At 35.8% G+C, this 16,188-nt stretch overlaps 1 protein-coding gene across 2 annotated transcripts in view; it reads right to left on the bottom strand.

Moving 5' to 3' along the window:
• The window catches only part of LOC145994954 (extracellular matrix organizing protein FRAS1-like), a 408,454-nt gene that overhangs the window by 40,000 nt on the left and 352,266 nt on the right, over positions 1 to 16,188 (bottom strand). For both annotated transcript variants that reach the window (XM_083131481.1, XM_083131482.1), the window contains 4 exons: positions 15,713 to 15,838; positions 7,932 to 8,098; positions 2,383 to 2,557; positions 1,757 to 1,887 (listed from right to left, as the gene is read on the bottom strand). In XM_083131481.1, the coding sequence (XP_082987607.1) occupies positions 1,757 to 1,887; positions 2,383 to 2,557; positions 7,932 to 8,098; positions 15,713 to 15,838 (599 nt within the window). The remainder of the gene's footprint in view (positions 1 to 1,756; positions 1,888 to 2,382; positions 2,558 to 7,931; positions 8,099 to 15,712; positions 15,839 to 16,188) is intronic.

The raw sequence follows: 16,188 nt of genomic DNA, 5'->3' as shown, positions 1-16,188 counted from the left end.
GAACATCTATTAAGGTCACCCTCATGATAACCATAGTATTTTATCTGACCAGTAATTTTACCTTCTGGGTGGTTGCCTAGAAACCCAATGCCACACTACCCTGGCAGGGTGCCGCAGGTTGATAGGAGAGGAAACCTCTCGCAGCAAGCAGAGTGGGTCCTCTCACCTCTCACTCTAACGTGGAGTTTATCTCTTTCGCCAATAGGCAGAGTGGGTTATCTGTCACTCGAAAGTGGAGTGGGTTCTCTTGCCAGTGGCAGAGTTCAACCTCTCTCGCTGATAGGAGGAGGGCAACTTCTCTAGGGGTGCTTGGTATCTCGCAAGAGTGGATAGCACCTTCCTTCCTTCCTTTCTTTCTTAGGATGCTTGGCCTCTTGCAAGAGCAGAGTGCTCCTTCTTCCAGGTCAGTTTTGTAAGAGAGATCTTATCGTGAGCCGACCTGAAAGCCAACTGAAGAAAATCTGCTCCGCGGCTGGTTATATAGCCTCGGGTCAAGTAGCGCCTCTAGCGCCATTCACGCGAACTACATGGAACCATGCCAGAGCAGGCAAGGCCATCTCTACGGCAGACGAATGAACTACGTGCTCAAGGCACAAACGATAAATACATATTATAATATTAAATGTGTGCTAAACGTTAATATACAATTATAAGATAAATATTACATATGCTTTGCGACCACGCAGGGTCTTATTAACAGAATAATAAATAAATAAACTAAATTACAACAAAAGAACAAATCAGGAAAGGTAGGGGGTCACCCTGTCACCATGATAGCTGCAGCAAATTGAGAGGTTTTAAGTTGAAAATCATATTGCAACTAGACACATCCAGTGAATGATCTGGTTTTGCACTGGAGTGAAATTGCTCAAAGCATTTCAATATGGCAAACAAACATTAATGCTTGATTTTGATTTGGTGTTTTTAAGTTCATATTGTGCACAGTAAGGCTAAAGAGGGCTGGACCTACAGTTTAATGTGGGATCCGAACCACTATGTGCCTCTACCGGGTATTGAACCCGAGACCCCTTGATTACAAGTCCATAACTCTACCACTGCGCCATCGGGTAGGCCCAAATGAAACATCAACTTCTCATATGTTGAGGTATCTCCAAATTCTGATGATAATGTAAAATCTTATAAGTATTAAATTACATTTTCTTGGAGATTTCAGAGCATCACTTAAGCTATAGTTTGTGAATAAAAAACTTTGAAATATAATGTGTGGTTGGGAAGGGAGGGTCACGAATATTTTGAGTAGAACTGCTTTCGAATTAGTTCCTTTGTCATGAAATTTTCATAGCAGCCATATATTTTGGAGAGTAGATCTGTTATTACATTTTGACGAAAACATTGGTTTAAATATTTTTTGCAAGTCAAATGATAATATTGCTCTCAATCATACCTCATAGTGGCAATCAACATAGCAGCTAAAATTAAGTGAAGCATACTACTTTAAGTCGAAAATGTGAAGTTTTTATATTTCTTCCCTTTGTGACAAATGAACACACTGTTTACTAATCTCAATAAAGGATCCTTTATGAATGAAAAAAGACCAGAATCATTCATTGGAAAAGCAGTAGCACAGAAAAATATATAATCTTGCAATATGTGGACATTTACCTCAGCATAATACTTTTTACTTTTTGGGATTGTTATTCCAGATAATCATTTACATTATTGACATCACATTTAGCATTTAGAATAGAATATAACAGAGTATAAGCAAGTGTTACTTCATTGTTACAATACTTACTTGTGCTGAATTAGGCAAGTAATCTATGCCTGAGGTAGCAGACACTCTCTCTGACATTTTCGTTGAACACCAGACGGATGCCTGTTCAGATAAATCCATTCCTTCTCGAATAACTTCTAAGCTTACTGTTCCTGAAATAAGGAATATACGTATATATGTGTATTGGTATGAAGTTTATATGTAGAAATGTTGGAGGCAGCTCTGATAATTTGTTGGCTGCTTTGGTTGGTTTGATTGATTATGAATGATTACAACTGAGTGAAAGTGGTCCCATACAGTAGCTTGGATGCTACTCGGTTAAGTAATTATGCAAAATTAGAAAATTTCTTCTAAGTATACATTGAAATCTCGATTTTACGTTTTTCAGGGGACCAAGTTGAAAGAATTTAAAATGCAGGGGAATTTTATAGCTGTACTCTACTGGGACCATAAAAAATGAATGTATAATGTGGTAAAATGTAAATCTGGAGAACGTCAAAGCGGGGTTCCACTGCATTAACTTTACTGAAAGTAAAGTATTTCAGTATATCAAAATAGTTTTATATGATAATATTAGAAGAAAATGCAATCCTTAAGTTTTAATATTAACAGATCACTTTATAAGAGTTAAGTAAAATTTAAATTACCCCCATTTTCTGAAAACCTGTACTCTGCCTCAGAGAAGTGGATGATACTGATGTCACTTGGGCCAGAGATGTACACTGTTGTCTTGGTAATATTCCCCAGCTTTGCATTTGGATTTACATCAGATAGCAGCATGTAGAATTCTTCAGTCATTTCATATAAGCTGTCATCAATTATCTATCAAATTAAAAACAAATTGATAATATCATAACTGATTATACATAAAAATCTGCATACTTAATTTATCATGAGTGCGTCCAGGAAAAATATATATTTTTGAAAATTCTGTTTAAATTTACAAATGCAATAAGACCAGTGCCACACTCTGAAAGCCTTAAAGTACCTTAGAGGCAAACAAATTATATTTACAATGAGAATGAAGAATGTAGCAATGAGGAATTGCCATTATCTATATAAAATAACCCATCTACATCAGGCAACAAAAGCACCAATCTAATACTTTTTAACTCAAGTGGATCTAAATTATTTATCTCGTGACTTAGGCTTAAGTAAACAAAAGGCAGAACTGCTGGGTTTCAGGTTACATGCATATAATCTTCTCCACCGAAGTACCAGCGTTACTAAATTCATCCAAAGTGTAAAGGACTTTATTGGGTATTTTGAAACTGACAACATACTGACAACTGCCACAACGTTAGTGGTTTAATGAATGCTCATACGTTCTTCTAATGTCTCAAAGAAACCTATGAGATAGAAGAAATCCAGTAAATACTCATATAAAGGGCATAAATGGAAGATATTTGGCGAATTCAATATAGATGCAGTGATATTGGGAATGCAGCAGCGCTACACAAAGTATACCTGCTTCCTCTGCAAGTGGTAGAGCCATGACAGAAATAACCACTACACAAATAAGATTGGCTTCAACGAAATTGACAAGTGGGAGAAGAATGTACAGTGCATGACATTCCTCTTCCCCCTCTTCACATCAAGTTAGGTTTTATTAAACAATTTATAAAGGCTATGGACACAGGTGGAAGAGGATTTTAGTGTATTTCAAACAAATTGCCTCGTCTTTCACCAACAAAGGCATAGGAAGGCATTTTGAAGGACCTCAAATTAGAGAACTTCAGCAAAATCTAGAGTTTGAAGCATGTCTAACAGACAAAGAAAAAAGAGCATGTATATAATATTATATGTAATATGCAATAATTTTATTATATTTTTTATAAAATACGTATTATATAACAATTCGGTATGCAAATATTGTGTCACAGATCACATTTATAAATTTTAAACATTATATACTAGGTATAGAAGAAGGATAATTAAATTATTCCATGAGTTTACTCAATATTCCCCTTAGAATGACAAGAATATTAGAAAGAAAAATATGATTACTTGAAAACTATCCCTGAAAGAGAAAATCTAGATACAGATTTGAAATCAGTGCAAAATTTTCAATAGGAATCAGAACTTTTTCTCCAGAAAAAATAACAAAGTTTAATTTTGTAATGTATGAAAAATATCAAGCTTCATTTTCACAGCGAAAATTATTTTTGGGTCACTTTTTACCATTTCTAAGTCATTCTATAGGTCAAATTTTGACATTTTTTATGTCAAAATTTTGGAGTCCTAGTCATAATCCTACAAGCATTCTCCAGTTATCCTAAAGACTCCAGCAAACATCCCGCACCCAGGGGTGCCCATCCCCCCAAGGCCAATGGTGCATCCCCCCCCCCCCAAATCATGTCATGTCAACCCCAAATCATATTGTAATCCCCACAAAGTATTTAGTTACAACAGCGTGTCTACCGAAAGTAACATTTTTCCTAGCTTTACTGAACACTATACTTGATCTGCCCCTCCCTCCTCCCTAAACAAGGTTACCCATCACTCAAGACCGCCCCCAAAATCGTTCATCATAATCTCCCCAAAATGCTGTGGATGAATATGTAATAATTTATGTCTATTTAAAGGAAATACCATGTTAAACTGTCCATCCTTTTTAATTGTTCGATTTTTAAAAAAAACTTCAAGCTAGCACATTGTTTGGTTAAATGAAGTAAATGTGAACATGCATATAAATAGTGTTTATTTTATAATTTGAATTTTTAACACAAATGTTTACACAGCTTAAGATAAAGATAGAAATTTCAAACCAAATAACCATAGCTAGAAATCCTTAAATCCGGGCGATAATATAATACGATGCTCCTGCTTTAAATTAAGCGGTATACCAACACTAAGCACTATATTTTAAGAAGTGATGTTATTAATGAATATTGAGAATATCGTTTGTCTTGTAATGCAGCTATAGTATAAAATTTCAAATTCACCTCAGTAAAGTGCCAAACATGCACTCTCGTTACAAATTATTGCGAGCGAAGTGAGCAAGAAAATCTTTACATCCATTTCTTTTCAGGCTTTCAAGAATATTAATTTAATGGGGTATCAATACTTTCTTAGGATCCCGAGATATTTAATCTCCTCCAGCTTCTCTTTTGGTACATTCGGGGGTCGAAAACGTGTGGATACCATATCACTAAATACAATCTCCAAAATTTAATATTCAAACTCTCTCTCTCCATTACAGAAATCCCTTCACAACCTAAGATTTAGCACTTTATCAAGTGCTTCCTATCTCCCCCCCTTTAAATTTAATACTCAATACTACCATTAAAATTTTCATGCCAATTTTAGACTTAGATACTGTCACCTCCAAAGTTTAATTCAGAATCTCCCCAGAACCCAGGTGTCAATTAAGGCCTACTATGTAAGATTTGGATATTTCTCTCCCCCCCCCCCATTTTTCATAATACTCTTAAACACTTTCTTTTCTTCATCTAATGGATTAAATTTGGTGCATTTAAGGTGTGAAATATTTACATATATTTTGCAAAAAAATATAAATGTTGAATTTTATATTATTTGAAGGAAAAATCCCCCAAAAAATCTCGATGCCATAACCTGCACCATAATCTCCCTCTGTGGGCACCCATGTCCCCACTAAAACTTTCCATTTTTCACTGCACTACACCACTATAGATATGTGTATGAACCGAATGCTTAAGATAACATGAATGGTGTGGTATAGGGGAATCATGTTATCTTGTGGAATGTAAGTTCACGGGTTCAAACCTACTTTTTTGCAAAACCTTTTCTGAAAGTAAAGAGCCTTGGACGAAAATGCTTATTTACATTTCTGGGAAATTTCCATTCATATTTATGCAATTTACATCCAGCATTTCTGGAAGACATTTGAATCTTAGTAAGCAAGATGCAATGTTGAATGTGCAGAAACATGTGAAGTAAATTCTGAGGTGGGTTGTTTCACATGTTGAATATAGCATAAAATTTGTGGTTGTATCATGGAAAATGTGATGCATATTTTAGGTCCGCAGTGAATAGTATGAACAACAAAGAATATCATTGTTTTTAAGTCCACTTTAATGCACAGATAAGCTAATTGGGACTGGAGCTACAGATTAAAATGGAATCCAGATCACTGTGTAATGAATCTCCAATGAATATCAAACCTCAGACCCTTTGATTACAACATCCTGTTTAAGAAGATATGTATGGCATATCAATTCTTAATGTGTGTTAGCATAACTTTTGACAGCTGAACAAAAAGAAAGGTCTTGCAAAAAATCCAGCGAGTCACTTAAAAACCAAGAAGATGAGCAGAAACATTCATCGAGGTATGTATCGCATCAAAATTTTCAGTGATTTAATATAATTTTATATTACATTATTACAACACTTTGTACTGGGTAAATAACAAGAAAAAATATAATCAGGAGAGGGTGGAATTTGAATGTACGATGTTTCTTTCTTGACGAAAAAGTATAGCAAGGCAACCATCTAACCAACTGCTCCAGGAGATTACTATCGAAAAACTCTGTAAAACATGTTGATATCAGTTGAAATAATATTGTGCCGGAGTTCTGATGCATTTTCCCACAGATCAAGGAAAATGTAGAATCATCCAGTATTGTGCAAGGTATCCTTACTGTAATTTTGCATAAAATTGAGAGAAATTTGCCTCTTTGCATTCAAACGTGATGTCAGTTCTCTCCAGGTGCAGGAGAATCTGTTCAGTGTTTCAAACTGCACATAAATTCTCCTATTTTCAAATTCCACATACGATTTTTGTTTAATTGCATATTGTATTACTGGTTTAGGGTTTATAACTTCATGGAATATGAAAGAATGAAAATATTTCACAAGAGCATTTTCATTTAGAAAGAAGAATTGTTGCTAAGTTGGATACTATTTGTTGGCTCGGAAGTGCTATGTTGCCAAATTTACGAATTCAGAACTTTAAATTTTTTCAGGGAGGACAAATAAGGTGTTGTGAAGACTACATGTGGATGAATATATGTGAAATCAAATGTCAAAGATATTTTGACATGTGAAAAATACATATTATACAGACATATTGCAGATGCTGTACATACAAGCACATTTTGATGAATTTCTGTTGTGCAATGTAAAACACACTTCATAAGACTTGTAAAGGGAGAGAAACATGTCAAACATATGAAGTTGGATGGCTACATGTGCTGGTCAGGCGAATATTTTTATTCCCTCCCTCCGTATAAAACTGAATCTGTTGCAAACTGCCACACTTCTCCTAACATAGCATGGATTATATTTGGTTTGTGACATATTCATATAAGCCAATCTGTGCAGGGCACTTCAGAACATAAGAAAACTTAAGAATTGCATAAGAATACAACCATCCCACCCCTAATGCATTATGCACATCAGGTTTATTAAAATTATATTAATATATATTACATTAATAAAGACCAGCAATTTCATTTCCTTGTTCCATTTTTTCATTGATATGTTAGATCTTGCATTTTTCCATTTATTTTGCTCATGGTGCTGATCACACAAATGTCCAAAATTGTGAATGTGTGGATCCCTACCTCCATATCCCCTCATATGCCTTTCATGGCATATGCAATGTGTAGGGTGTGGAAAGCAAAGAATTTTTTTTTAATAAAGATGAAAATGAAAGAAATCTATATTTAATGAAATAAGGACAAATTTGAAAAAATAATAAGATTATAAATAAGGTAAGTTACCTGCTAGGTGAAAACAATAAGAATACAAAAAAAAATACAGTAATCTAGCTGCATTACTTATTACAATAAATGTCAACACTTCGATTTTGGGCCTCCTTGATGGTGTAGTGGTTGTGTCGACACCCTATAATCAAGGGTCCCAACTTACATATGCAGTGGAAGCACATATTAGTTCAGATCCCACTTTAAACTCTAGGCCGAGTTCCGACTAGCCTTGTGCATAAAGAGGATTTATAAAGAAACTCAAACAAACAAATCTATCATGTCAGTCTTGTTACAGTAAACTTATCTCAAAACAGTCCATATCAGTAAAAGTAACATTCTTGTCTGCGAGTGTAGTTGAAATGCCATTTAAAAGCACAAAAATTATGAAACCAAAACATTGCTGTATTGAGTGACAAAACAAACTGCAGAATTTTATACATAAATATGATGTAGATTTAATAATAGTAAGAAATGATCATTGAAATAAAATGTAAAATTAAACAAACCTGGACTCTACATGTGACTTCTGTGACCCCAGAATGCATTGTTACAAGAGATTTCACACTTTGAGGTCGACTTATGAAATCTGCTCCTGTTTCCAGCATGTGCCCACTTCCACTTGCCGATCCTGATTTAGTGTAACAGATCACAGAAATGGGGATGCTTGTATCTCCTGAAATAAAATTTAAATATTGAGTTGATGCATAAGTTTGTAGCATTGTTTTCACCATGGCAAAGGTTTTTATATATACAGGGTTATTATAAATGATGGACCCATTTTCAAAACGTCATAGGTAGGGAAGTACAGATCCAAATTGAACAAGCTATATACCAATGGAAAGAGGAAGGTTCGAAGTTTCTGGTGGGCAGCGGCCGGCGGGCTGTGGTGGTTGCGGAAGCAGCCGGTAGAGTTCGCGAGAGTACCGTCTCTGTCAGTTGTGAGCGAGATGGCGACCTTGGAGCACAAGGTTTTCTGCGTGCTTGAGTTCACGAAAAGTGAGTCGCAAATTGCAGTGCAGCGGGCATTCCATACCAAATTCGGTAGCAAACCACCAACTAGGAAAAGCATTAGCAGTTGGTTTCAGCAATTTCAAGCAACTGGAAGTGTGAGCAAAGGAAAAAGCACAGGCCGACCGCATGTGTCAGAGGACGATGTCCAACGGATTGAAGAAAGTTTTGTGCGTAGTCCCAAAAAGTCTACCAACAGAGCTAGTCGAGAGCTTGGAATACCCCAACCAACGGTATGAAAAGTTCTGAGAAGACGTTTGCTGTACAAGCCCTACCGATTACAAATGGTACAGGCTCTCACACCCAATGACAAAGAGAAGCGTATCACATTTTGTGATTATCTGCTAGCAAAGATGGAGGATGACGCATTTCTACAGCGTGTAATTTTTAGCGATGAAGCCACGTTCCACCTCAGTGGAAAAGTCAACAGGCACAATGTTCGCATATGGGGTTTGGAAAATCCACATGCAACCGTGCAACATGAAAGAGACTCACCGAAGATCAACGTGTTCTGTGCCATATCCAGTGCAAAGGTTTATGGACCATTTCTCTTTGCGAAAAGAACTGAAATGGGAATCACGTACCTGGACATGTTGGAACAATGGTTGTTCCCTCAAGTTATGGAAGATTCCCAGGACTTCATCTTCCAACAGGATGGGGCTCCGCCCCATTGGCACCGATCTGTACGAGACTTTTTGAATGACTCCCTTCCTCAGCGCTGGATAGGTCGCAGGGGAATTGAGGACCTGGCTCTGCACTTCTGGCCACCCAGATCTCCGGATCTCACACCTTGCGACTATTTCTTATGGGGTTATGTGAAGGAAGCTGTTTACGTCCCGCCTCTACCAACAACTCTGAATGATCTGCGTAACCGGATCACTGCTGCCGTGCACTCGGTAACAGCAGATATGCTTACGCGTGTGTGGAATGAGTTTGGCTACTGCGTCGATGTTTGCCGTGCAGCCAATGGTGGCCACATTGAACATTTATAACAGTTACAAACATTGTGGTAACAAACTTTGAACCTTCCTCTTTCCATTGGTATATAGCTTGTTCACTTTGGATTTGTACCTCAATAAATATGATGTTTTGAAAATGGGTCCATCATTTATAATAACCCTGTATATATATATACACACACACACACACACACACACTCATTTGAGATGAACAAAAGACAGAAATTAATCAGTGATATATTTTCCTTCATTGTCTATGACTGTCTGCCAATGCTGGGGCAGCTTTTCAATTTCATGCCTAAATAAATCAGCTGATTTGGGGTTAAAGATGTCGTCAAGCCAATAAGTTTGAAGAGCATTTTGTTATTAAAGAAATTTATTTAAGATTGTTGGAGAGATAGCAGAGAAGAGAGGGGAAGTGAAATAACCTCCCAGCCAAGATCCTGGATAGCAGCTTTTGTAATGTTAGCAGAGTGTGGGAGTGCATTATCATGTTACAGCAGCACTTCATGCAATCGCCCTGGTCAACTCGCTGATTTTTGCTTCTTTCACTTAAAACGTGTGGTGTCTTGAAAAATGCAAATGTCCGATGGTTGAATAGTCACAGTTCATTAGATTTCCTAATTCTCAGGTTGACTGACATGGATCAATGTGGATTTGAGCTTTTAAATGGTCTTCATTAAAGCCAGATGGTCTCCCTGAATGTAGGAAATCAGTCAAGTCAAAATTGCCCTCTTTGAAATGACAAAGCCATTTTCCTGCCCTGCTGTCACCATTGGCAATCTCCCTGTACATGCCACAAACATTTTGAGTAACCCCCACTGCCTTTGCTCCTCTGTTAAACTCAGACAGAAGAATATGTCAGAAGTGTTCATTTTTTCCCCACTTGACACTTTTTGTTCTTTAGTCCACAAATATCACTGCCTTCCTTCAAATCTACAAAATTGAATGTGTATTCACTAGCCCAAGGCATGGTGCATAGCACAGGGGAGCACTTTGCTTTTACTTTACTTTTTATTCACTAGCCCAACAATGTGAGTCCAATTGATGAATGTTAAATGATAAGTAAACTCATAAAACCACAAAAATTTGCCATACCAAACACAAATGCTACGAACTTATGAATCAACCCAATATAATAAAACAAATTCCTTTGCACAGAACTTGTTTCATTAAGTTAATATTGTTCAAAGCCATAATATATTGTCAAGAAAAAATTCTACTTCTTTCTGCCTTAATGTGAATTTGGTGTCATTACTGCACCATTTTTGGTTCATTTAGTTTTTAAGGGTACTGATCAAGCTAAGTAAAAATTGTTTGATAACTACCAATGTTTCTGACATGATTTTCAACAATGCAATTTTTGAGATCTATACTCCTCACATGAGTCATAGTTCTAACTACTCAGTTATGTTCCACCCATTTCTACACTGATTCACATTTTACAAAAATAAAAATCATAAACTCCCAATGTTGCTCATGTGGAAAAAGAGACACCAGATGCAAAACATTACTTCTAGAATGTTCTGATTACTCCCAAGAACATAATACTCTCTACAATAGCCTTGCACGACTCTGCTTTCCATTTCCGATCTCTCTTCACACCCTCCTAATGGATCTGAATCCTCCCCTACCCCCATATTTGCATCATTTATGGCTTTGCAAGAAAATGTAATTTTGACCTACAATGACATACAACTATCCTACAGTGCTGAGTATCTCAAACCACCAATGGTGTTTTCAACTGACTAATTCAGTGCAACAAGACAAGACACTTGACCAAAATTGTCATCTATGCTGAAGGGCTCATGAAGAAGAAGAAGAAATTCTCCATACAAATGTCGAACAGTTTGTAGATGACAATATACCTGAAAAGAAAAATACACGCTTGCTCGCTTGTGAAGTAAAACAATTGCTGGAAACAAAGACCAAATATTTCTCAACACAATAATTGATAAAAAAAAAAAACTTAAAATTCAAAGTTTAACTAGTATAATTACACATGATAAAAATAAATTTTGGGAAAAAATAAAATCATCACTTAATTGTATTTTGGATCTGATACTAAACATATTGCTAATCGTTTTTGCAGAATTTTGCAAGAGAAATTTGCAATGCCCTCAAATGTTAAGAGTATTAATGAGGATTGGTTTGTTGTACTAATTTTTCTGGATTGCTAATGAAGCTTCAGATGTCTTCAGGAAATTGAAGTTCATCAGCAATTCAGAACATACCTATAATTATATTTTTAAGGGATATAGTACTTTATCTGCTTGCATGATAAGCATTATTTTAAAACACTTTCTACCTATAAATATCCAAAGCAACGAACAGAAATTACAATTATTTGAATTTAGAAATTTCTAGTTGTATTAAGAGATCATATTGTTATTGCTATTATTATTATTATTATTATTATTATTATTATTATTATTATTATTATTATTATTATTATTATTATTATTATTATTATTATTATTATTATTATTATTATTATTATACATATTATTATTTCTCTACAGCCTGAACACACTAAATGATTCTTTAACCAATTCATTACATAACATCCAAAAGCAGAAGAATACGTATCAGGTTAAGTTATAAATAAATGGCACAGTCTGAACTATATACATGCTTTTGCATTTATGTTTTTATGTCCTGTGTCAGATCCATTCTTGAATTTAATATTTCCTTATGAAGATCTGTTACAAGTGATATTATCAAAAATACATTAAAGAAATTCAGCAGTCACTTCTACTTCAAATTTATATTGTTCAGAATATCTTGGATATATCGAGTATTGAAGCACATTTAGATAGAAAGAACAGAAATGATTACAAATTACGAGAAGAGGGGCTACAAATAAAAATTATTTTTTACATGACTATTATCCTTGAAAATTTCAAGTGCATATTCTTATACTGGGTGTCCCACTTAAAAGTGATACGCCTAACATTCATTCTGGCGTTCACAAATAAATGGGTGGAATCAGATTAATGTAGTTGCCTACACTGAAATATCGCATTACTTGAAGTCACACGTAATTGTTGAGTTGCGTTCGACAGTTTAAAAGTGATTGTTTGCGGAGATTGTTGTGCAAAAGTTTGCGCGAGAAATGGTGCAGTTTGCAATTGAACACCTGATAGATATTGTTGAATTTTACATGAAGACAGGGTCCATTAAAGAGACTAATGAAATGTTTGTGGCGAAATACGTCGGTATGAAGCCTCCCACAACCAATGCAATTCAAAAGATGTATAACAAATGGAGGACTATAGGATCCGTTAGTAATGTTTTGAAGAAGAAGCGTTCCACAGTGAAGACCCCGGTGGTAATGGACAGAATTCGCAGTAACATATTGAGAAGCCCCAAGAAATCGATACGAAGATTATCTCAACAAGTTGGTGTATCCCGCACAACATGCCATCGTGTACTAAAAGAGCTCCATTTCCGACCATTTCGTGTGACCGTAGTGCATGAATTGAAAGAACCAGACAAAGCTAATTGAGTTACTTATTGCAACTGGATGTTATCTTCGATTGCTGATGGTTACTTGGATCCTATGCTCTTCTTCATGACAGATGAAGCTTGGTTTCATCTTTCTGGTTACATCAACTCACAGAATTGTAGATTTTGGTCACAGGATAACCCACACGTCGTGCATGAGGAACCTCTTCACCCAGAGAAGATAGGCATTTGGTGTGCAGTATCGGGAACATGCATTATCGGACCAATTTTCTTTGAAGAGACTATCAACAGCGAAAGATATCTGCAGATATTTGAGTCGTTCTATGCACAGTTAACAGAAAATGAAAAAAGACACGGCGTCTTTCAACAAGATGGTGCCACTGCCCACACCTCCAACCAGAGTATGACCCATATAAGTGAAGTGTTTCCCGAAAACAGGCTTGTCAGCAAAAACCTTTGGCCTCCGCGATCACCGACTTAACATCTTGTGATTTTTATTTATGGGGAGCTCTGAAAGGAAAAGTGTATGCTAATAACCCTCATACGATAGACCAACTGAAAGAGAACATCACAAACGAGATAAATAACATCTCCCCTGAAGAATTACGACGTGTTTCTCAGAACTTTGTACTGCGAGCGCAGCGATGCCTGGATGCTGGTGGATGGCACTTTCAGCATTTGTTATAAACCAGACAGTTTTACACAGTAAGTGCACCTAACCTAACATAAGATGTGAAAATGTAATTATATGATGACACATGTCTTGAAACTCTGCAGTATTTACATATGAAAAACAATTCAACTAGTATGAAAAGCAGTCAGTGAGTCGTACCACTTTTAAGTGGGACACCCGATAGAACAAACTTTTTTGAATGAAAGTAAGGGAGACAAAATGCTGGTTGTTTCATCTGTTTCTGTGAGCCACCAATCAATATCATGTGAACCATCATGTATCAAATTCTACTAGAGATGTGCATATAAAATCAGAAGGGATTTCCAATCCATGAGGAATGAGCTGCACGATATGATAACTCCACATGACAGTATTCATGTTTTTGAGGTGACAATAAGTTGACCATTACCCTCATTCGAGACTACAGAGTTACTTGTTTCCACCTAGCTATTGTTTTTATCATCCTTGTAGTTTCTGAGACATCAATAGTTGAAACAGACAGATGAACAAATATATAAACATGACCATCACATAAGGGTACCTTTTTCAGGTTTTACTGATCAGTAGCCTAAAATTAATACTTGCAGGCAGAAGCTCCCACATTTCAGTATTTTACCTAATGTGCTTCCCTCCTCCACTATGAAAATAACAGCACAAATATTAAACGTATGTTAAACATAGAATTTTCAGCGAAAATACATCATACCTATGTAGTACATCTCCTGTGTTTGCCTAATTTAATTTGTAAAACAGTTATACTTCAAAGTTTGAAGTTCAATGTATTCACAAGTTATGAAGAAGAAAAAATAGTAATAAAAAAACTTGTTCCAGTTCATATCTATGAGGCTCTGATAACAATTTGAATAAGTCATTAAAAAAAAACTTCTTATGTCGCATGCTGGCAACATTCTAGTTAAAAAGCACACAAAAAAATAAACAGCATGGTACAAGACACTTAAAAATTCTGTCCAAGCTTTCAACTTCATCTCGGAGTCATCATCAGGTCTGGTCAAGAGATGGTGAAGAAGATGCAGTTGAGGTAACATTATCAGAACCTGGACTGCTTCTTCTTCACCATCTCTTGACCAGCCCAAGATGATGACTCCAAGATGGAGTTGAAAGCTTGGACAGAATTTTAAAGTGTCTTCTATCACGCTGTTTATTTGTTTTCTCTGTTTATTAACAAGAATTTGAATAAGTATTGACTTATAGTATAAATTTAAAAATAAGTGATTACATGCTCATAACTGGTCTACTTATATTGTTGTGGAGGATAAAGTTACTGCATTACTTCATAATAGTTTCCAGCCAAGTATAGCACATGTTGCCAAACTTCTGGCAATTTTCTCACTACAGTTTAATCGTTTTTCTGTATATCACTGAGGTTCTGCCCTATTCCATCGATTGTCTTGAAGTGACACGCCCATACCCATAAAGGATCTTTTAGCTTCTGAAACAAGCAGTAGTCATAAGAACACATGTCCTGACTATGGAGGGGGTGATCTAGCACTTTCCAATCTCACGTTTTGAAAAGTTATCCAACTGACTTTGCAACATAGCACAAAGTTGTGGTGCAGCACAATTGAATCTATTGCCAGAAGTGTTGGTCATTTCCCACTAATCACCTCGTAGTTGTAGGCAACAAGAAGCATCGCTTAAATGCTACTGGGAGCTTTTTGGAACTTTTGCAGTCCTGGCAAATCAGTACGGCAAACCAATGAACCACTCTGTTGTATATAGCAGTGCCTCATCACCACAAGCTTGCAGAAATTCTCTGTGACACTTAACAGTATTTATTTCACATTCAATTTGAATTTTGATGAATGCAATTTGTTTTATTAATGATAACATTGTTTTAGAGCACACTATTCAATAAGGCTATGTGCTTCCACCACATGTCAATCTGTGGAACTACGAAATGTCATGTGTAGGAGTGGGAATAAAGCCATTATCTGAATCCATGATTCATTTTTGCTACTAGTCACAAACAGGGAACATACTGTTGAGTAATCACTTTTTTTAAACGATTCTCATGTATAAGAGGACACTTCAATATTGACATACTTAAATTAAAAAAATAACATAAACTGTTTAAGTTACTTCTGTTGTTGATAAAAGTAATTACTCTATTATTAAAATTAATATTTTGAAATATAATTTGCAAAAAAAAAATACTTACCTGAACGCACTATGTCTGCATAAATGTACCTATCAGTTTCATTGATAAAATATTTTGAAGATTTAAATGCAACTTCTGGTTGATCCTCTTTATCATAAATAGTAATAGTAGAACTACTTGGAAATCCTAGGAAAGAGAAGATTTATGGTGATTAAATGTAGAAACTTAATAACTGTTTTTAACATTTTGTGCTTAGGTTCTATTATTTATTGAATGTATTTATTTATTTTAAGAACCCCATATGCATGCATGGAGCTCTCTGCAGATGGAAAGTAACTATATTTAAAACTAGCTGATTGCCCGGCGTTGCCCGGGTATTTATTTATCCCAATCTTCTATTAGACAGGAAAATAATGAATTCTAACTATAGTGTAAAATGAACTTGGAGTTGAACGGGATTGGGAGTGTCACTATTCATCTTAGCGACCCCGAAAACTATGGATTCCACACTAATATCGGTCATTTTCAATTATTTT

The sequence above is a fragment of the Lepisma saccharinum genome, chromosome 11, assembly GCF_977018435.1.
Source record: "Lepisma saccharinum chromosome 11, izLepSacc3.1, whole genome shotgun sequence".
Classification (NCBI taxonomy): Eukaryota; Metazoa; Arthropoda; class Insecta; order Zygentoma; family Lepismatidae; genus Lepisma; species Lepisma saccharinum.
Note: the sequence above shows the minus strand (reverse complement) of the source record. Positions and strands in the feature narration are given on the sequence as shown.